At 38.2% G+C, this 24,155-nt stretch overlaps 1 protein-coding gene across 1 annotated transcript in view; it reads left to right on the top strand.

Annotated features, from left to right (window-relative positions):
* Positions 1-17,938, top strand: part of LOC126210434 (uncharacterized) — a 196,928-nt gene extending 178,990 nt beyond the window's left edge. The window contains exons 17-18 of the mRNA XM_049939667.1: positions 11,478-11,770; positions 15,765-17,938. Of these exons, the coding sequence (XP_049795624.1) occupies positions 11,478-11,770; positions 15,765-15,922 (451 nt within the window). The 3' untranslated portion in view covers positions 15,923-17,938. The remainder of the gene's footprint in view (positions 1-11,477; positions 11,771-15,764) is intronic.
* Positions 17,939-24,155: the final 6,217 nt, after the last annotated feature.

Below are 24,155 nucleotides of genomic sequence, written 5' to 3'. Positions count from 1 at the left end.
GTTGCTCCATTTGTGGCGCTTTTGTCAGTAGACTGATTCCCTGATACACTTGTTTACTTTCTTTGCCATGTCGCATGCCCACATCAACAGCAAGTGGCTTTTGACCTCGAGAAAGGCAGTGGTCATAATGTTCTGGGTCATCAGTGGTCACCTACAATGAGGCAACCAGTATTTCTGTTAAAACAGATATAAATGTTGACCTGAAAGGTTAGAAGAAGGAATGTATTCCCTCCCTTCTGAAAAATGCCTTTCTCTGCCTCACTGTTAGTGTCCCTTTCATCATCCAGTTGTGACACCTCTTCAGTGTGGGACTATGTCAGACGTCTTTATAGGATGTTTATTACTCACAGTGGTGTATGAGTTGGCTTTCATGCAGCACTGACTTATCTCACACAATTTCTTCCAAATTCTTGCTGATTTTCTATTGATACTTAATTAATTCATTATATGTCTTATCAAGACAAACTTGTGTAGGTGTTTTGCAATTTTCAGGTGATCCTGCAATGATGCAACTTTTCATAAAAATCTATGCTAGAAGTATGTTGCTTACTTCTATATTGTAATACAGAATTATACGTCTTTTTTATGTGGAAGTAGTTACTTGTTTTACATCTCAGATATTAGGGTGTATATTAACTGTTATATCCTGGAGTGTCTTTTTGATTATCGCTCAGTGCTATTGGTAACATTTATAATAGCATTTTTGTAGCACTTATGTATGTTTGACAGTTTTCTCTTGTAATGTTTACACATTTACAACGAATTTTACTTGCAGAAAATCAGCAATAATAAGCAAATTACAAGGATAGTATAACTATAACTTTTTGTTTCTTGTACAAAGATTTTTTGTTGAGTATTCTATTTTCTTTTACTTGTTATGAAGTGCCAAAAATTTACCCTCTTTCTTTTAGAGTGTCAATAAAGTTTCCTAGATATTTTGTATGCTTTAGTTCTGTTTGTTCATTCAGAATTTGGTTTGGGTGTGCACCTGTGTTGTTGCAAATTTCCTGTTCTCCTATGATATTCATTGTATTTCCTTTGGGTACCTTATATGTTCCTTGAACCTTATTCTGACATTTCTACCTCTTTGTCCAATGTAGAATGTGTTGCAATCATTGCAAGAGGTTTTCTATAGTTCTAGATTTTAGATATTAGGGTTTCTTGCTTTTCATGATGGTAACTATTATTTTCAAGTTATTATTGGTATGAGTTCTAGTTTTACCTTTTTTTATATGGACTGTTCAGGTTTCTTGAAATCTGGCCAACATATGGAGCTGTGACATGGATTGGTTTATTTGTGATTCCTTCCTCCTTTTTTTTTTACCTGAGTGTGCTGTTCTGTTCATATTGTCTGAGCACCAGTTCAATGCTTTCAACCCCACAATGGTGCTCAGACCATACAAGCAGCCAAAAACTCACAACATATAAGGGCTGATCAAAAAGTTTCCATTCAGAGTCTGTATAGTCCAGAATCAATATGCCTATTAGGAAAAATCTCCATGACCATTGAGGAAATCATCCTACTGATACCCCATGTTGAAGAAACCTACTTGGCAAAACACAGTGTCCTGCTGCAGGAAGAAGTCCATAACTGCCTGCTGCACATCTTCATTCAGCAGGAATTGTCAACCAGTCAAGGCCTTTTTTAAGGGACCGAAGCCATGTTAACCACATGGGTAGAGATCCATGCTATTGGACAGATGCTCAAGTATCTCCCACTTTAGTTGGCTTAACTTCTGCGTTACGACATTTCCGATTGGGGACACACTTTATTATGAAACAACAGCACCCCCATCGCACAGAACTTAGTGCACCATTCCGTGACATTTGTTCTGACTGACATGCTGCCCCATACTCATTCTTCATTCTCCAGTGGATGTCTACAAGTGTTTGTCCTTTAGGAGCCAAGAAAAGAATAACAGCATGCCAATAATGTTTGGGTGCATTTTGTAATAATGTCACCATAGTTCCCATTTCTGCATTTACTGCATGCATGTTGGAAAGACACAAACTCCACTATAATTCCTCGCTTACATGTCAGTGCTTATTAGGCACATTTGAGTTGTGCTATGTTGCATATATCCTGCAGCAACATCCTTAAACAGAAGCTTCTTCAAAAAAATGGTTCAAATGGCTCTGAGCACTATGGGACTCAACTACTGAGGTCATTAGTCCCCTAGAACTTAGAACTAGTTAAACCTAACTAACCTAAGGACATCACAAACATCCATGCCCGAGGCAGGATTCGAACCTGCGACCATAGCGGTCTTGCGGTTCCAGACTGCAGCGCCTTTAACCGCACGGCCACTTCGGCCGGCAGAAGCTTCTTGATCGCCCCCTTATTCATAGATAAATAATGCTAGAAAAGGACGAAGGAATCACAAATAAACTAGCTTATGTCACAGCACCAAACATTGACCAAATTTTGGGTAAACTGAACAGCCTATATGGGGATACAGGCTTTCATGGTGAATTTCGATGATAAAGTCTTCTCGGGTTACCAGCTGAGTCAAGTGTGTGTGTGTGTGTGTGTGTGTGTGTGTGTGTGTGTGTGTGTGTGTGTGGGTGAGAGAGAGAGAGAGAGAGAGAGAGAGAGAGAGAGAGAGAGAGAGAGTCTATTGTTGAAGAAGGCCTTAATGGCTGAAAACTAAAATTGTGAGTCTCTTTTTGTTGTGCCTATCTGTGACTCAGCATCTCCACTATATGGTGAGTAGCAACTTTCCTTCTCATAATATTGTTACATTCCAGCCTGGATTTCCCATTGTTTAAAATGCTATAAAAAATTTTACATAGGGTACCCAAAGAATACACAATCAATGTCCTGGAAGAACTAGATATTTACACCCAGGCAAATGCGTATCCAAACCAAATCCTAAATGAACAAACAAAATTAAAGCATAAAAATGTCTAGCAAACTTTAATGACATCATAAAAGAAAAAAAAAGTTCAGCACTTCATGATACATAAGAGACAATAGAACAGTCAACACAAATATCTTTGTATGAGAAAATTATAGATATATGATGTGACTTACTTACTACTGCTAATTTTCTGCAAGTAAAATTCCTTTTTGAAACTTATAAGCATTACTGGAGAAAACTGTCAAACATACATAAGTGCTATACAAGATGATACAAAAGTAACTGCATGCACTTCATGGATGTAACGTATACATCAAAATAAGAGTAAAATGTTAAATTAAGTTTGTCTGCGATTCCTTTATTTCTTAGTTATCATGTATAATGTCAGTTGTGGCAAGCCCAGTACAGGCCCAGTACAGGCTTTTGGTGTGTTGTGTTTGCCTGTATATCAACTGATGTTGCTTTGTAAACCCCTCTACACGGCTCAGTTGATTCTGGAATGAAGTGCCTTTGTTTACTTGACCTCTGTGTGGTCCATTGTACTCTATGGCACTGTTGTAGTGTAGTGGCACCAAACCTGCTGTCAATTGTCCACAGACTGCAGTCGTTGTGTATGGTATAGTGACATACTCATACATTGAATACACGAGTATGCACCTGCTTTACGGCACAGGAGAAAGAAATGATCGAGCAGCAAGACAATAGTATATGAAAGTATCTCCAAACAGAAGAATACCAAACCATCAGACTCTCACAGCTGTGAACAGGTGTTTAAGGGTATATGGCATTTGTGGTGCACCACAGTTAGGTTGGCATCAATTGTACGGAAATTGTAGATGGAGATTCACCATATAAGTTCCACTGTAAGAGTACTCAAACAACTGTATGGTACCTGCTTCAGAAACAGCAATTCCACTCATTTTACCTGCAGGAGGTCCAGGAGCTGACACCTGTAGACTACCCTAGACATCATAGTTTCTGTCAGTGGTTATTGAAGCTCTGTGCTGCTGATCCACTGTTTGGGCATTGCGTACTGTTTATGGATGAGAGCCTCTTTACCCATGCAGTTGTCATGAGTGCTTGTAACATGTACGTGCGGGCATAGACTTCTACTTTTGGGGCTGTCTCGAGAAGCTCATGTAAGGTGTTCAATTGAGAACATATCACACAGCAGCAAAGTAAAAATGGCTGTGCAGAATGAGATGAATAGAGCCTACAACATTCTGAGAGTGGAAAGACATTGAGCATGTCATTGTCTTAGTCTATATGGACACCATTTTGAACATATTATCAGATAAATGTATATACATAGCTGTGTTGAATTTTGGATCCCTTTGTGTTATTGCTTTCTGAGAATAATTACGTTCAGATTGTTTGTGCTGCACTTGTGATTCATACTCTACTGGTACTGCACAATTCTGAAATAAAACAATTTGAGACAAAAATTTATTTAACATTTCACACTTATTTTGATGCACACTTTACACTTACAAAGTGTGTACAGTTATTTTTGAATCACAATGTATAAATGTTATTATAAAAGTGATCAAGATGGTCCAGCACACAATACATAATATACATCATATCATTTGAGACACAGAACAAGTATCTACTAACATATATGTAGGCCATAAAATTCTATAATAATACAGATATAAGCAACATACTTTTGACATACATTTTACAGAAAATTGTACAATAATTGCAGGATCACTTGAAAATTGCAAAAATGCTGAAACAGGCATGTTGTGACAGAGACACAATGAATTAATAAAGCGTCAGTAAAACAGCAGCAAAAACTTGTAAGAATTTATGTAATATGTCATTCTTCAATCGAATATGCACTGTAGACACATCAGAAAGGAAATTGACTTACTTGCTTGTGGCTCCTCTTGGAGACAGGTCTTTCAATCAAAAAGTCTATACAAATAAACATCAATATAATAGAGGGAAACATTCCACGTGGGAAAAAAAATCTAAAAACAAAGATGATGTGACTTACCAAACGAAAGCGCTGGCACATCGATAGACACACAAACAAACACAAACATACACACAAAATTCAAGCTTTCACAACAAACTGTTGCCTCATCAGGGAAGAGGGAAGGCGAGGGAAAGACGAAAGGATGTGGGTTTTAAGGGAGAGGGTAGGAGTCATTCCAATCCCGGGAGCGGAAAGACTTATCTTAGGGGGAAAAAAGGACGGGTATACACTCGCACAGACATACATATCCATCCACACATATACACACACAAGCAGACATCTCACAAGCAGACATATAGCACGAGCCGTGAAATGTCTCCAATATATAATACAATTCTGTTCTTTCTAATAACATTATTTTTTAAACATTTCAACATGAAATATGCCTTTACGTACTCTTGATATAATTTTTAGAGTCAAAAAGCTAATTGATCTAAGTGCCAACATTAGGCAATTGGTGATTTTTTTCTTCCACAGAATCTACGTGCTGACGCCTATGTGGAGGCATAGAATTCGAGTGTAACCTCATATTCCCTGTACTTCCCTGTGGCACCAAAAGATGTTGCCACCATTAGGTCCAGAGATACCTACACACCATTATGGCCCAGTTTGAAACCTACACCTTACTAAAAAGCAGTTTTCTGATCTTTCAATTAATTATCCCTCATTGATTTGTGTTTTTTTTGTAAAATGGACATCCAGGCTCTCAGTTCATCAAAAATGGGGAGGAGAAACAGAAAAAGGAACTGTAACATGAGTCAGACCATATCAAAAGTAGGATGATTTTGCTTTTGTATGTTTTATCTTGCTACTAATGGTCTCTTTGACACTGTAGAACTTGAGTTCATGTGTCTGTGTCAAATCACAATTTTTCTGTGATGTGAAAGTCCTCAAATTCCAAATGTGGAACACTTTCAAAGTGTTGTTACTACTGCTAGGTAATCTTGATGCTGCTCTGGTTTAGGTCTGGCTTGGCTAAGCTTCTTTGATTTTGATGGTGCCTCAAGAAAATATGTAGTCAATTCGAGGCTAGCTATTAGCCAGGATTCATGGCTGTTCGACACAAAATAAGACCTGAGAGATTTTTATGCAGGCTGATCAATAAATAATGCCCCACAATTTTTTTTCTCAGAAAATGCTTATTCTTAAGGGTTAGAACCTGGTGACAATGTCAATCAACATTTCTTTTACACACACTATTTTTCTACACTGTCACTTTCATGTTCTATGGCTGTTTGCCAGCATGTTGTGAGAGCGTATTTCCCCTGCTGGTAAATTCTCTTGTTCTGTGCTTGTAGCCATGTTTTCACTGCAGGAAATACACTCTCATTATCTTCAAAGTGTGCCTGAGTGGAGAATTCTTAAGTGCCCCAAGGCCACCTGGTTGAGGTATATGGTGGGTGAGGCAGTGACATCCGACCCAATCTAACAATGTGTTCCTGCATCCCAGTCACGCATTATGGTGTTGGATCAAAATTTCTTTTAGATTACTATCAAATGGAACAACTTGGAAACAGTTCTTGAGTTTGTTTAGAGTCTTCTCACATGCCTGTGAATTAATGGTCAACCCATCTGGCACCACATCCAAGACAGTGGTGCAAATGCTATCCGAAAAGACTGTGATTGTGGCTTTGGCAGCAGAGAGAGCTGCCTCACATTTCTTCTTTTTTGGTGATTGAAGGTGGTATCATTCCGGTAGTTGTAGAGCCAGTTCTCTAGTCATGATGCATAGGTCTGCACAAATAATGGCATCTGCATGATTCACTGTATGGGGATCAATGTCTATGACAGGAGTCCCAAACATGGCATATTGTGGAGCTCAGTTTCTGCACTTCCCAATGCTTTAGCTCTCTTTGTACCCAACAGTACTCCTAACACCTGCATCATTACCATACACACACGAATTTTGAACTAATTAGACACAAATGTTACGAGTCCACAATGTTCTATGTCCATGCCTGGTTTATTCTTAACATTGACTGTTACTCTCTGACTGACACACACAGCAGTTACGGTTACTACAAGCCACACCACAAGTTGGGAAATGGGGCCAAATTTCTAGTAGTTTACTGTCAAGTTGAGATTTTCACAAATGTTTTATTCATATCTTACAGAAACTAGCAGTACGGCAATAAACAGCCTCTCAAACACGCCACTAACAGCAATCAAGTAATTTATAGCAATACACTGCGTACACGTCGCCAGCGTACCCAGCACGCCACAATCACGCAACAACACGCTCTGTCACCGGAGTTCACGTCTTCTCTGCAACGTTGACGGGTAGTGACCGCTCCTTCATGTTAGGTGTCTTCTTTTAACTCCAGTGTTGAAGTGGAGGATTTAAATAAGCTTGTTAATGTCCCACCAAGGTGAAATGAACAGCAACTACTTGTGGGACGATTCTGTATACAACCAACACGCGGGGAGCTTTTCCGTCAACTCAACCCACTCTTTGTACACAACCGACATGCATCACGTTGCAACTCGGTACAACCGACCATGCCAGCTTCGCGCTGGAGAGCCACCACACGAGGTTACCACCAGTCAAAGATCTCACTTCCTACATAGCAGTTTCCCAGAAGCAAAAACGCAGGTATCGATAGCAGAGGGAAAAGACAACCATGCAGCCACTTAATGACAGACAACATATCAAACAAACATGTCAGGGGAACAAAAGGAAAACCAATGCAATCTAAACACAAGGTGTAGCACGAGTCGATACACGGCTCACCGACTTTACTTTCCTTTTAAGTGCACAATCACCTCCTGCGCCATGACATCACTGGTGCCAGAGCTCCTAAACATACAGAAGAGTTGCGTATTTCAGAGCTCCTTGTACTGGTTTCTTCCATAATTCTTTGCCCACAAGGCAAAGATTCTTTACCACAATCAGTGTTGCCAACATTATTACACACACCCTCACAAGCATTAGCATACAGACCATTATCTCCAACAGATTTGTCAAATAGGTGACCTGAGAGTACACTGGGATGCACATTACCTTCAGGAATATTATCTCATACTAAATTCCTAGTATTCACAGCATCAGTTAGATCATTGATGAAATTATTCATCTTTTCTTTTGAACAAAAGTAACATTCTTAAACAGTCTTTGTAAACATAAAGTTCAAAATTCCTCCAACAAAAACAGATGGCCCATGAAGAGCATGTTGGGACCCCAATTGACCCTGAGTAGTAATTGATATCTTGTCAACTGACTTATAAAGAGTTCCACGTGACCACCTACTCCTCCTGTAACAACATGGCATCCCTGCAAGCCCTCCAATGGTTTGCACATGCAGCTGCACGACGACTGCAGCCATCTTTCCAGATTCATTACTTATATAGCTGTAGCTTACATGTAACCACTTCCAGTAGAGAGCTGCAGTCTTGTGCAACCTAAAGACCAAAAAATATTAACTGTCCCCTCTATATACATCTTTGAGGTGGTTCTTTTTGTACGCAGCAGAGCTGAGCTATTCAAAAAAATATCATTTTGAACACTCATACGACACAAGACATAAAGAGAACTTTATGCTCCCCCCTCATTGCTTAAAACTGCATGCTCAGACTCCTCAGTATATAGCCATGAAAATTCACAATACAATAGAAGGGTGTGACATAACAAATATGAAGATAAATATTTTGAAAAGCAAGTTACATGATTTTCTAATTGAACGATGTTATTACTCAGTGGAAGATTTCATGAAGGACAAAGTGATACTTTGAACTGGATCCCTAAAATGGAATGAAAATTTATGATAGTTATAGTACATGTACATACTGTAAGTCTGACAAATTTCAAGTAAGTAAACTCTCCACAAAGTATTATTGTAAGTGTGAAAAAATTTTAAATAAGCAAATTGTAACCTTGACACATCTCCTGCACATCAGACATATGTTCTGAAATTGTGTACGTTATAAGATGAATAAAACACATTTCACCGCTTCCTGGACCATGACGTCACTAGTGCCAGAACAACTCACAGAGCAGCCCTGAGGTGACTCATGCAGAGAGCACACCCAGGATGCCCTTGAGAGCTACAACATCAAGAAGAATCGCTTGTCAGCTTTTGGCAAGATCAGTGTGTAGATTTCTTTCTTTTTTTTTTTTTTTTTATCTACACTATATTTTCATGAGAGAGAACTTTATTAATTCTTATACTACTTTGTAAAATCAGCTACAGTTTTTACTTTTGCACAACAACCATCACCTTTAACCCATACAAAAATAGACTCAGTCTCATTAGGCTTACAAAGATTACGAGTCCTTACAGCTAGTGGCATACTAGAACTGAAGTACGGCATTCCAAAGTCCCTGTTAAAAACTTCTGATGTATAAAATGTGCCATAAGCATGTCACAGGCATTGAAAGATTCAGGGTCCAGCTTATCCTTAACATTGTGGCAGTTATCCACCAACATAACTAAAATAAGAAGTAACATTCTTAAAATGGAACACAGTGGCCAAATGCCTCCATGTAACAACTGGGAGCAGTGGCATTTGCATAGATTTGTCTGTGCTAACAGACAAGCAACACTGCATGAAGTAACCACAGAAATCAATGTGGGACATATGCCAAATGTACCCATTAGGACACTGTGATGAAGTGGGCGACTGATACTAGTGCCTTTGCTAACAGCATGGCGTCACCTGTAGTACCTCTCCTGGGCTCGTGACCGCAGTTGGACCCTACATGACTGTAAAACCATGGCCTGGTCAGATGAGTCCCAATTTTAGTTGTTATGAGGTGACAGTAGGGTTTGAGTGTGGTTCAGACCATATGAAACTATGCACCCGCATTGTCAACAAGGTATTGTGCAAGGTGGTGGTGGCTCCATAATTGTGTGTGCTGTGTTTACATGAATGGACTGGGTTCTCTGGATGTTCAACTACTTGGAGACAATCTGCAGCCATTCATAGACATCATGTTCCCAAGCAATGATGGAATTTTTATGGATGGCAATATGCCAAGTCACCAGGTCAAAGTTGTTCACAGTTCCTTCAAAGAATTCTGAACCATTGGAGTGAATTATTTGGCTATCCAGATTACCTGACATGAACCCCAACAATATCAAAAGTTCAGTTCGTGCACAACATCCTGCATCTGCAACACTTTAGCAATTATGGATGGTTATAGAGGTAGCATGCCTCAATATTTTTGAACAAAATTTCCAGTGACTTGTTGAGTACATGCCGCATCAAGGTGCTGCAATATGCTGGGCAAAAGGAGGTCTCATAACTTTCGTCACTTCAGTGATTTCCGGCGTGGTTTCAGAAGAGGTCGAAGTACCAAGTCAGCAACTGTACAATTTGTCCATTATATACTTAAAAAATAAATGAAAAGTCCCAAGCAGTGGGAGTATTCCTGGACCTCTCCAAAGCTTTTAATAGAGCACATCATGATATCCTCTTATCAAAAATTGTGATGAGTGGAGTCACTGAAAAACTTGTGCAGTTGCTAGAAACATATTTGAAAAGGTAGACAACGGCGAACAGAAATTACACATGGTAAGGATAAATACTGGAGAGGAAATGGTCAAGAATAAGAAATATACATGTTGGTGTTCCTCAGGGCTCAATTTTAGGTCAATTTCTATTCATATGTTATGTAAATGATTTCCCAAGTTCTCTAGATAATATGCATACTGATGGGATATCTGGTGTCTGTTTTGCAGGCAGTGAGCTCAACCTAATTGAAGAGATTCAAAACTTTATTGAAATAGCTAGAGCTCACTTTCAGAGAGACAACTTGAAAGTCAACATAGGAAAAACAAATGTTACTCACTTTAAACCGTTTTTCAAATAGGAAAAATTTTGTGATCAATAAAATTATATCAAAAACCCATTTGTATGTAAATTTTTGGGTTTATACACAGATGACTGACTTTTGTGGAAGCAGCAAGTTGAGTATGTCAGAAAAAATCCAGTCTATATGTATTAAGGAGATTATCACCATACATTAATTCTGACACCCTAAGGTCTGTATATTTTGGATTACTGTACACTTTCTTGTGTAATGGAATAGTACTGGGACTTGCTACACTAATATGAAAAGGGTTTTTGTAATGCAGAAGAGGGCCTCGAGAATCATAGCAAAGGTAAAACAATGAACATACTGCACAAGCCTATTCTCTAGATTAAATTGTCTCACAGTAATTGCCATGTATAAGCTGGAAACCATCATGCTAGTGAAAGAACAAGAAGTATGGAAATTCACAATCATGATACAAGGCACAAAACTGACTTTCACATGGTTAAGAGAACATTAACTTTAACAGCAGAAAGCCCCTATGTCAAAGGAACTGTTTTTTATAATTTGTAACCAGATTAAGTTAAGATGTTGTCAGGGGATACTTTTAAAAAGTGACTCAAACAACAGTTTATCCAAGAATGCCCATATAGCTCGGATTTAACATGAATAGTGTTGTAAGAAACAATCATGTAGTAGAAACATTTATAGTAATTATAAGATATTGTAAAATATTTGTAATCGCAAAGAGTTTATACATTGTTAACAATGCCATGCATGTAAAATTACATGTAGGAACAGATAGTAAATAAAAAGCTTCCTGCTCTCTGTGATATTTCCATAGCTGTGCCTTAATGGAAAATATTAAAATATTTTACAGCTTTCTGACAAATACATTTGGCTCAGCCCTAGTAGCATACACAAAGGTGTTGGATTGGTTATGCTGCTTTGATGACAATTATTTCATTCCTCCATCGACAACAGTAAGAAACCCTTTTCTTGAGGCAGCAGCAGATATGTTTGAAGAGCCTTCAGTTGTCATCAGACAACTGGAACAAGCTAGTAATGACTTCATAATATGCTGTGAACAAAGTGATCTGGAAGCTATTAGACACAAAATTAACATACAGGAGATATCTGAAAATTCTCTGTCCAAACTGAAAGAAAATTCAGGTAAGTGCTTTCAGAATCACCCCTAAAACTCTCATTGATGTTAAATGTCCTATTTATTGTGTGTATCGATATTAGTTCAAATTGCTTTTCTCATTTAATTTAATTGCAACTGTTGAATTTTGAAGGGTTACTGCACATGTGATTGTTCCACAGGTTAAAACTGTATTCTTTCACTATGATGAGGAACAAGTCAGTTAGTTTACAATTATGATACATTTTCCTATCAAACTGTGTTTGAAATTCTGTGACTGATCGTTGAAAATTAACTTCATGAAAGAGTAAATATACTGTGAGTCTCTTTCTAGTATGCCCAACTGTATTACGCACTATGTACAAGAGGACCTAGTGTGGAAGTCATATATTATCTTTATCACACAATTTTGTAGAATGCATCAGCAAAAGAGAACTATTCCAGCTTCTTGGGTGTATGATGGCAGATATTTTTAGGTACAGGATGATTCAGATACCCTGTTTTCTTCAGACATTTCCCCATCTGTTTAAGTATCATAACTCCATTTTCACCCAAAGTAATTTTGAAACAGTCCTCATTAAATGATGTATAGTCTGTTTTCATAGTTACATTAATTACAGAGGTATCAGTATCAACTTCACTTTTTCAAATGAAATAATAGTGATTTCTGCTGCTAGTATCATAGTTATAAAAGAAACAAATTCAACAGCATTTCACTCTTCAAAATATGAGTAGGATTTATCTGTCTTGAATATGAAACCAATTACTGTCTTATGTGGAAGTTCATGTTGTTATACAGAACAGTTGCGTCAGGCTGACAGGGCTCTCCAACTTGACAAAGTTAAGAAATTCTGCTTACAAAAATAGAATAGTGCAAATAAGTTTAATTGGAAACTGATACTAATCATACTTGACTACATGTGCCTGAACTAACTCAAAAACTGGAAGGCAATGGAGGTGGCATCTAAGGATCATTCAGCAGTTAACTGCAGCAACAATTCTGGTCTTATTTCTGCCAGAATTTTGAAAGAAAGGTGTACATCAGAAATTGAATGTATCTGCAAAACACAGGATTTCAGTATAAATATTATTAAATAATAACTTTGTGTAATCACTTTAATGTTGAGATACACACTTACATTGCAAAATTAAACCAGTAACAGTAACATGAAAATCACAAAGGAATGTGGTCATAAACACTTCCCTAAATTCCATCTATATCATCAAGTATTCAAAATACCCACCACCTACTTCAATACACATTTGCTCTCACTCATTCAAGGACTTATGTGTGAACTGAAGAGAGTCCTCTGATCTCATTGTAAACGCTGCAATATGGCTGTGCTTTAAATGCTATTTGGTTGTTGGAACTTCTGCATAAACTTCAAAATTGAATTTACCCTTGAGGAGAAGGTACATCAGCATCAAACTGAGTGAACATATGGACCAACTGATTATGCCTTTACATCCAATCTTACCAGAAAAGAACTCTGTGAACACCTTCATAGCCACATGCGAGAGCACACATTATGATGGTAAAACATAACATTTATATATCTGATGTGGTGCTCTCTTTAGGAGAACTGGTAGCACTTTGGTAGGAAATTGTACATATATTTTACCCATTAAGGTTTCTTCAATTAAGTAAGGACTAATCTCGTAGTCTTAAATAATCCTACACCAAACGTTCGCATTTACACTCAATCTGCCATAGACTTTCAGTGTCCCAATAATGCATATTTCATACATTCAGCTTTTCATGACTGTTAAAAGTGGCTTCATCAACAAAGAGAATTCTTCAAAGAAAGAACATATAGTCCTAATGTTGCATCGGAACTGAATGCCAGAATTCTGCGACAACAGCACTAGGCTGACTTATTCCAGTGGGACTCGCAATTTCTCTTGAGCTAACATGTGGATTATGAGCAACAGCTGACAGAACATTCATTATGATTATTCCAGGCTTTTTCCTTACCCTCTGTGCAGTTTTCCAGTGCCATTCCCATATCAGTTTTTTGCACATCCACTGAATTGCCGTTCTCACTGGACACCATCTGTTGGGATACATTCTCCATAAGTAAGTAGCATATCTAGTTTCCCCCAGTTTGTGAAATAAGTTTACTTTTTAAACAAATCACTGCTCAACACATGTAAACAGTGGAGACAATGAAAGCTACATTTCCTCTGTGCCCCCTTTATGCTGGTACTGCAGTGGTGCAATTCACTGTTTCCTAATTATCTGACATGATGTATTTTGCTATGAAATCATGAACTTCCACATAAGACAGCAATCAATTTTATGTGGAAAACAGATAAATCCTAACTTCTGAATATTTTAATTGCTCTGAAACTAGTAATCAGATTTTGAACAGTGAAACACTGTCGACTTTTTTCTCTTTTAAAACTATGGTATTACCAGCACAAATTACTAATTTCCAGTTTAAAAAACTGAAGTTGGCACCAAGATCTCTTTAATTAATGTAGCTATACGAACCCAGGACATACTTCCTTTAGTGAGTTCTTTTTCACAATTCATCTGGGTGGAAAACGGTTCCAAAAATGCTTGAAGTGAACAAATTTGCAGAAACACCCTATACAACAAGAACAAGATGAGTTCAGTGTCAGTCTCTGTGGTACAGCATTATCAATTACTCCCCGCTGGCTGTGGTGGCCGAGCGGTTTTAGGCGCTTCAGTCCGGAACCGCGTGACTGCTACGGTCGCAGGTTCGAATCCTGCCTCGGGCATGGATGTGTATGATGCCCTTAGCTTAGTTAGGTTTAAGTAGTTTTAAGTTCTAGGGGACTGATGACCTCACATGTTAAGTCCCATAGTGCTCAGAGCCATTTGAATTACTCCCCCATCTGGAGATGTTCATTCATTGTGTACACTCTCTTCGGTTTCTTAATATGACAGTCGATATTATTTTAGTTAAACATAATGGAAATCTGTTATCAGTGAGATCTTCTTCTGTAGTGCTACAGCCCTTGGTAAGCCTTGACTTCTTCAGCTACAGTATTTTCCGCCATGTTTGTCAGTTTTTTGCAGCTCTTTTCCTTCTCCAGAGCCCACATGAATGAGATCTTATATTACATCACCTGTCATCGATTTATCTTCTTCTAGTTATCCCTTTATGTCTAGTAGCATGGATCACACTTTTCAGCATTTTATTTTATATTCTGTCCTTTACTATTCTCTTCATATCTCCTATCCATTATATTTGTTGCAATTTGAAAAAGTTGTACTATATCTTTTCCTTGTAATAATGCTTCCAGTACAGTGTACTTTTTGAGCAACGTTTCTTAAACTATTTTTGTCGTTATTTGTCAATGTCCATACCTCTGATTCATACGTGAAACCTGGTGAACTGGGCAGTTATACAGGGTGAGACGGAACTCCACGAATACACTTTCAGTGGTGATAGTATGGACCAAATCAAGGAAAAAATGTCCAGTAAACATGGGCTAGTCTAAAGTGCATACCTTAAGAGCTATGAGCACTTGTTCACCTTTGCTACTGTGAACGACATCTCTTCCACTGAGCAAGAGCTCATAGATCTTATAGTGTGCATTTAAGAGTCCATGTTTACCAGACTACCACTTCTGGAAGTTTGTCTGTAGAGTTTTGGTTCATCCTGCATACAAAGAGTTTCGGTCTTCTCATAAGAAGGCTGTTTCTGAAGAGTTTTGGATTTCAAAATTAAGCTCTGTTTTCTGTTTGTATCCTTTCCATTATAACCTTTCCAATCCTGTTATCATTTGATCAATGAAATCTCTTATACCATAATACCTCATTGTGCAAGTTTACGTGTTTCAGTTAATGCTGATAAAGATTTATCTGAAAGTTGCAGTGTTCTCAATCTGATTTATGTACCTCTCATTGACTCAACTACACAGTGATTTGTTATGTTTACTCCTTCCACCATTCATTTTATCGTCACATGTTTACATGATCCCCTTAAAACAGATGTCGGTATAAGTCTCCTACGTCACGTTTAATTGTTTGTCTTATTATTTTTCATGCAGTCCCTGAGGTACAGTCAATCGCATTGGCAGCTATAGCAAATAAACTGGAAACCCTGGCCAGTGCACTGTGGCAGATGGGATGTGACAGTGTGGAACTGGAACCGTTACTGGAACTGAGTCAGAGTGCCAGGCAGCTGCTTCTGCCAACAAATGTATAGCAGCATCAGTTAGTTCCTGGTGTTCTCGCCTATTGTAAACATTAATCTCCACAAACAGTTCTCTTAGGTGATAAGAAATACTGTTCATCTTGCTGGTGAATATTTTTCTTTGAGAGCACATTCGATTTTGTACCAATGTCTTACTGAGATTAATCTTTGTGGTTGTGCAATGTACAAACTTGTATACGTATGCTCGTGAACTGTGTACATTTTAACGTAATCAAACAATGGAAAGTCCAGGATGGAATAAACAACAATATCAAAAGGGTAGGTTGCTTCTCACAACATAGAGTAGGTGCTGAGTCACAGACAGACACAATGAAAAATAATGCTGGAAATATTTTAGCTTTCAGACAAAGCCCATCTTCAGAAGCTGAAAACTCACAGACATTCACACAACCACAGCTCACATATACACAGCCATTGTATCTGGGTGCTAAGGCCCAAAACAGACTGCAGACAGTGGCTGTGTGTGTGTTGGGTTTTTTTCTACTTCCGAAGAAGGAATTTGTCCAAAATCTGAAATATTTCTAGCATTCTTTCTCATTGTGAACACCAGTGACTCAATGCCTCCTTTATGTGGCGAATGGTAATATTTATTTTTCATGCTGTTATTATGTTTCAACATAATGGGAGACAAGGAACATGAAATGTTAACATTTCTTAAATATGATCAGAATTTGCATTAGACTCACATTTAAAAGAATGTACTTGTGGACAAAACATTGAAAAAACAGTGTTGAGTCATTAAAGGCATGTTATATTCAGATTATGAATAAAATCCAAACAAGGAATGTAATCTCATGTAATTTTATTATGGAATAATTGATCTTTTGTGAAAATGTATACACAGCTTAAAACTTTAAATAACTGGATAATAACAGTATAAATATGCATATGAGAAAAGGCCATTACTCATCAGACAGCTGGGAAAACTGGAATACACACACACACACACACACACACACACACACACACACACACACACACACACACAAAAAAAAATCACACGCGCACGTGCACGCCAAAAAAGAGATACAACTTGAAAGTTAGTGAACACTGTTTTCTTTTATGTGTGTCTGTGCATCACACATCAATCGACCGTAGGGGACTGGTTGCCTTTCCCTTATTTTACGTATTGTTTATTGATGTTAAATTTGTTTGCTTTAGTATTAACATACAGACCAACTGACTCAACAGTCTTTCTTTGATGCTACCGTTGCTTATTGTCAACACTGCAGTAGAATTTTAGTAACTTCTTAGAACATATTACCTATACACTCTGTATTTTCAATCTTTTTATTATTTCTCCTCTCCCAAGCATTTAAAGCAGCTCCTTTAATGTAAATGTATGCTTGTTATGTTTTTCACAGTTTTGTGTTCAACTTTACAATGTTACACCATTTAAAAATTACTTTTTCATTAATTTTACAACATTCCATAAGCTGTCAGAATGGTAATCACCAAATGTTTTTGTATCTGCAAGAAAAGAATTTTATTAAAAGAGCAATGCTAGAGCTTTTCGTGAGTGGCTTCTAGTTTATTATTTAGTAAACTGACACTGCATTATGGAGCCAAGTTTCTACGAAAGACACTCATATTTTCTCAAAACACAGGACCGTTGATGGTACTTTTATAAATTAAGGTGCTTTGAATTTCATGAGCAAGTAAGATGAAGCTTCTCTAAATATCACCCTCAAGAAGAGGGCCCAATTGAGGTGTCACACTATGTCAACATTTTTAACTTGCACATTCTGTTCCTATATATCGATGAGCAGTTGTAATGATGTGTACTCATCAGTCAGTTTTGTTTTGATTTGTTTTTGAAAAACAGAAGTGCTATATACCTCAAAAGCACATCTACATAAAAAGGAAATGTACATTTGTTTTTGTGTTCTAGCAATTTGAAGCATATTTTCCTCAATTTGATTAAATTCTTTTATAAGAAAGTAAAATGAAAGTACTGTAACTGACCAGAACATGTTTTCAACTAATTTGTATCTCTAGTAGTAAATTATTTTTAATGCATTCCATAAATAAAAAGGATTCTGGTAAACTTGTTTGTAATTGGATCTTTGGCTATTTTGTGCCCCTGCCATTGTGTGCCCAGAGTGCCCTGCCTCCTTTCCAAAGTCTCCTTTATCCTCTTTGTCGGAGAAACGTCCAAGTTCCAAGTGATGGGTAAAGTCTTTTTCTGCTTTTGGTAAGGAAGACAGCTTAAATATGTGGTGAATTCCAAGTTTTATAATGTATTCCTTCTTCTTGAACGAGAGTTCAACTTTTGGTCCAGTATACATTGTATCCATCATTTGTGTAACAAATGAAAATAATGTGCCTGACCAGGACTGGAACATATATACTTGTCTTTCTGGGCTGTATTATTCCAACTGCAGCATTCAAGTACACATCACAGACAAACTATGGGCTTCAGCTAATCACTGCCTTCTTTATGTTGTATGCAACTTCATACACAATGGTAGGGAGAGATGGGCTACAAAGTGGTGCTGCAAATGTCATCATATGGAAGTGGACAGGAGCAGAAATGATTAGCAAACAAGTTAACACAGTAAACAGAATATATTCATAACTTGTATTTCTCCAAGTGTACAAAGACTCATTAAAAATAATACAGCAAGAATTGGAGTCCATTTCATACAATAGCAACAAGAGTGAGACTGTCTGAATTAAAGCACAAACAATGATGCCAGAGCCGTGTCTAGGTGGCGTCTGCATAGCATCATGTAGTGAAGTGATTCCAATTGTGAGAGGACCATCTGGCCGCTCAGTGGGTGTGCTCCAATCAGTCCACTGGATCCTCCACGATTGCTGTCAGTGTCTGATGGAATCGTGCAATTGTGTTGCCACCTTCGAAGCCCGTGTGGTAGTATCGATACGTGACACCATACTTTACACTCATTACAAACTTTACAGAGGCTCTTCATGATTCTGTGGGCTTGCTTTGTCTAGAGAGGGCTGAATCTCAGCAACAGAAACGAAATTATTTTATACTTACTGTGGTGGATACTGTGTATACTCTACCTAGTGTAAAAGACCTTCATCTTGTTACAGTGCTGAGACTGTGGTGGTCTCAGGTAGAAATAAAGTCATCACTACACATGCAGTATCTACTGGAATGAGAAAGGCTGTTTTATTTTACTTCAGCAGTTAAGAAGCAAGAGACCATACAAAGACATGCAGCCATTGGAATACACAGTGCAAGAAGGTAGAGCCCTATAAAAAAACTGAGCCTTGAACAGGCGAAGAGCTCAGAAAATAAATTTCCGGTTGTGTATATGACAAAATTATGCGATCACAGCAGTAGCAGCAGAAGAAGAACCCAAAGGAGTCAGGGTAGCAAACTTTAAAAGGATATTTGAGAAACAGACTGATTTGGAAAAAGAGGAAATTGAGGTAGATATCAAACCAGATAATATGTCATGGGTGCAATGATGGAATCATTCCAGAATGAATTTTCACTCTGCCCCATAGTTTACATGGAGTTTAAACTTCCAAATGTGGGATATTTGATTTTTGTCAGCAAGTGCTCTACCAGCTGAGCTATCCAGGAACAATTTATGACACCCCATCACAACTTTACATCCACCAATATCTAACCCCTACCTTCCAAACTTCACAAAAAATCACCTGTACACCTTGCACGACCAGTGCTCCTGGAAGAAAGAATACTGTGGAGATGAAGCTTAGCCACAGCTTAAGTGCATTGCTTCCATAATGTATTTTCATTCTTAAACAGGGTTTGCACCAATTTGAGACTTCCTGGAAGATTAAAACTGCATGTCAGACTGGGACTTAAACATGCAACCTTTGCCTTTTACAGGCAAGTGTCCTACCAACAGGACTGTCCAAGTATGACTTGTGATCTACCCTAGGCTATAGCTACACCATGTTTCCAAAGTATCAATTCTTGCAGGAGAGCTATACTGGTGGATATAAGACTGTAACGGAGTGTCAAAAGTTGTAGTCAGACAGATCAGTCAGTAGAGCACTTCTCTGCAAATGGCAAAAGTCCCAGGTTAATGTCCTGGTCCAGCACATAGATTTAATTTCCAAGGAAGTTTGATAGAATCATATAGTCGAGACTAGAAGAGTAAGGTATTCTAATGACAGACCTCGAGCACATGGCTTTGTTGTTAGAATGTAACCTACAACAAGGACTTTATCAGTATAAAAGAAGAAGGAATATTACAGTTCTAACATCCTATTCACATTCAGCCCACTGGATGGAGAGCAAGGACTAAGTTGACCTAGATGGTGAAGGAAATTGGCTGTGATTTTTGTTGTATAAACCATTTTGGCAGTAACCTACAATAATCATGTAAGTTGTAGACAACTTCTCTCTTGAGTGTAAGTACAACCTAGCTTGTCCTTGTAAAATAAAATAAAATTTCTTCGTATTGAGGACTACAGCAGTCAACAGATGAAGATTCTCATGGTGAGACAACCTTGGCTCGTTGGGCTGCCTACCTGTTGCTAAGGCTACAGTCACAGTTGCCGCAACAGTCACCGTACACCATTGCCAAAGGTCACCCAATAACATCAATCAACAGCTGGTCACAGTGTGCCCACACTTCACCAGTGTGTGGCAGGATCAAGGAGTACAGAATCTGTTGTAACATGATGAGGACTGTACACTCTTTCCTCAGTTACTGAAATAACCAGACAAGGATTACAGTTATATAAGAGGAAGAGAGAAACAGTCTATTACATATTCGAGGTGGTTTGTGGTGAAATACAAAACCAAAATTACAGACACTGCACTATGTCGAACCAACTCAGCAAGACAGACATAGGCTGTATCAATTAACTTCCAATGACTGCCATTCATCATATGTGTGAAAGACAAACATAAATTTTAGAATACAATACACTGAATGCCCAGTAATATGACGGGCCAAGTTGGATACAATGAATGGTGCAATGCAACATTCTAGTAGCTAGATCAATACCAGATTTTGTATGATTTTAAAATGTTATTGCATGAGTTCTTTCTCTAAGCTAGGTTGTGCAGTATAAAATCATCAAGAATTGTAAAAGTCAAGAGTGTATGTAATTGGCACTGTCAAGTTCAAAATTGTGTAAACAAACACCCATATTCACAAAAATCTTTTACTTAAAATTATGCTATCAAAAAGTAACTACTCAGTTTAATCATATCTAGAGCAGCAAGATGTTTGAATTGTTATTGTTGTGGTCTTCAGTCTAGAGACTGGTATGATGCAGCTCTCCACACAACTCTATCCTGTGCAAGCTTCTTCATCTCCCAGTACCTACTGCAACCTACATCCTTCTGAATCTGTTTAGTGTGTTCAACTCTTGGTCTCCGTCTACAATTTTTATGCTACATGCTGCCCTCCAATACTAAACTGGTGATCCCTTGATGCCTCAGAATATGTAATACCAATTGATCCCTTCTTCTAGTACCACAAATTTCTCTTCTCCCCAATTCTATTCAGTACCTCCTCATTAGTTACGTGATCTACCCATCTAATCTTCAGCATCCTTCTGTAGCACCACACTTCGAAAACTTCTATTCTCTTTTTGTCTAAACTATTTATCGTCCATGTTTCACTTCCATACATGGCTACACTCCATACAAATACTTTCAGAAACGACTTTCTGACACTTAAATCGATGTTAACAAATTTCTCTTCTTCAGAAACGCTTTCCTTGCCAATGCCAGTCTACATTTTATATCCTCTCTACTTCGACCATCATCAGTTATTTTGCTCCCCAAATAGCAAAACTCCTTTACTACTTTAAGTGTCTCATTTCGTAAACTAATTTCCTCAGCATCACCCGACTTAATTCGACTACATTCCATTATCCTCGTTTTGCTTTTGTTGATGTTCATCTTATACCCTCCTTTCATGACACTGTTCATTCCGTTCAACTGCTCTTCCAAGTCCTTTGCTGTCTCTGACAGAATTACAATGTCATCGGCGAACCTCAAAGTTTTTATTTCTTCTCCATGAATTTTAATACCTACTCCAAATTTTTCTCTTGTTTCCTTTACTGCTTGCTCAATATACAGATTGAACAACATCGGGGAGAGGCTACAACCCTGTCTTACTCCCTTCCCAACCACTGCTTCCCTTTCATGTCCCTCGACTCTTATAACTGCCATCTGGTTTCTGTACAAATTGTAAATAGCCTTTCGCTCCCTGTATTTTACCCCTGCCACCTTTAGAATTTGAAAGAGAGTATTCCAGTCAACATTGTCAAACGCTTTCTCTAAGTCTACAAATGCTAGAAACGTAGGTTTGCCTTTCCTTAATCTTTCTTCTAAGATAAGTCGTAAGGTCAGTATTGCCTCACGTGTTCCAGTGTTTCTACGGAATCCAAACTGATCTTCCCTGAGGTTGGCTTCTACTAGTTTTTCCATTCGTCTGTAAAGAATTCGTGTTAGTATTTTGCAGCTGTGACTTATTAAACTAATAGTTCAGTAATTTTCACATCTGTCAACACCTTCTTTCTTTGGGATTGGAATTATTATCTTCTTCTTGAAGTCTGAGGGTATTTCGCCTGTCTCATACATCTTGCTCACCAGATGGTAGAGTTTTGTCAGGGCTGGCTCTCCCAAGGCTATCCGTAGTTATAATGGAATGTTGTCTACTCCCGGGGCCCTGTTTTGACTTAGGACTTTCAGTGCTCTGTCAAACTCTTCACGCAGTATCGTATCTCCCATTCCATCTTCATCTACATCCTCTTCCATTACCATAATACTGTCCTCAAGAACATCGCCCTTGTATTGACCCTCTATATACTTCTTCCACCTTTCTGCTTTCCCTTCTTTGCTTAGAACTGGGTTTCCATCTGGGCTCTTGATATTCATGCAGGTGGTTCTCTTTTCTCCAAAGGTCTCTTTAATTTTCCTGAGGCAGTATCTATCTTACCTCTACGTCCTTACATTTGTCCTCTAGCCATCCCTGCTTAGCCAATTTGCACTTCCTGTCAGTCTCATTTTTGGGACTCTTGTATTCCTTTTTGCCTGCTTCATTTATTGCATTTTTGTATTTTCTCCTTTCATAAATTAAATTCAGTATCTCTTCTGTTACCCAAGGATTTCTATTAGCCCTCGTCTTTTTACCTACTTGATCCTCTGCTGCCTTCACTATTTCATCTCTCAAAGCTACCCATTCTTCTTCTACTGTATTTCTTTCCCCCATTCCTGCCAATCATTCCCTAATGCTCTCCCTGAAACTCTCTACAACCTCTGGTTCTGTCAGTTTATCCAGGTCCCATCTCCTTAAATCCCCAACTTTTTGCAGTTTTCTTAGTTTTAATCTATAGTTCATAACCAATAGATTGTGGTCAGAGTCCACATCTGCCCCTGGAAAAGTCTTACAATTTAAAGCCTGGTTCCTAAATCTCTGTCTTACCATTATACAATCTATCTGAAACCTGTCAGTATCTCCAGGATTCTCCATGTATACAACCGTCTTTTATGATTCTTGAACCAAGTGTTAGCAATGATTAAGTTATGCTCTGTGCAAAATTCTACCAGGTGGCTTCCTCTTTCTTTCCTTACCCCCATTCCATATTCACCTACTACATTTCCTTCTCTTCCTTTTCCTACGATCAAATTCCAGTCACCCATGACTATTAAATTTTTGTCTCCCTTCACTACCTGAATAATTTCTTTTATCTCATCATACATTTCATCAACCTCTTTGTCATCTGTGGAGCTAGTCGGCATATAAACTTGTACTACTGTGGTAGGTGTGGGCTTCGTACCTATCTTGGCCACAATAATGCGTTCACTATGCTGTTTGTAGTAGCTTACCCGCACTCCTATTTTTTTGTTCATTATTAAACCTACTCCTGCATTACCCCTATTTGATTTTGTATTTACAAACCTGTATTCACCTGACCAGAAGTCTTGTTCCTCCTGCCACTGAACTTCACTAATTCCCACTATATCTAACTTTAACCTATCCATTTCCCTTTTTCAATTTTCTAACCTACTTGCCCAATTAAGGGATCTGACATTCCACCCTCCGACCCATAGAATGCCAGTTTTCTTTCTCCTGATAACGACGTCCTCCTGAGTATTTCCCGCCCGGAGATCCGAATGGGGGACTATTTTACCTCCGGAATATTTTACCCAAGAAGACACCATCATCATTTAACCATACAGGAAAGCTGCATGCCCTCGGGAAAAATTATGGCTGTAGTTTCCCCTTGCTTTCAGCCGTTCGCAGTACTATCACAG

The sequence above is a fragment of the Schistocerca nitens genome, chromosome 10, assembly GCF_023898315.1.
Source record: "Schistocerca nitens isolate TAMUIC-IGC-003100 chromosome 10, iqSchNite1.1, whole genome shotgun sequence".
Lineage (NCBI taxonomy): Eukaryota > Metazoa > Arthropoda > Insecta > Orthoptera > Acrididae > Schistocerca > Schistocerca nitens.
The sequence above is the reverse complement of the archived record's forward strand: the minus strand, read 5'-3'. Positions and strand labels throughout refer to the sequence as shown.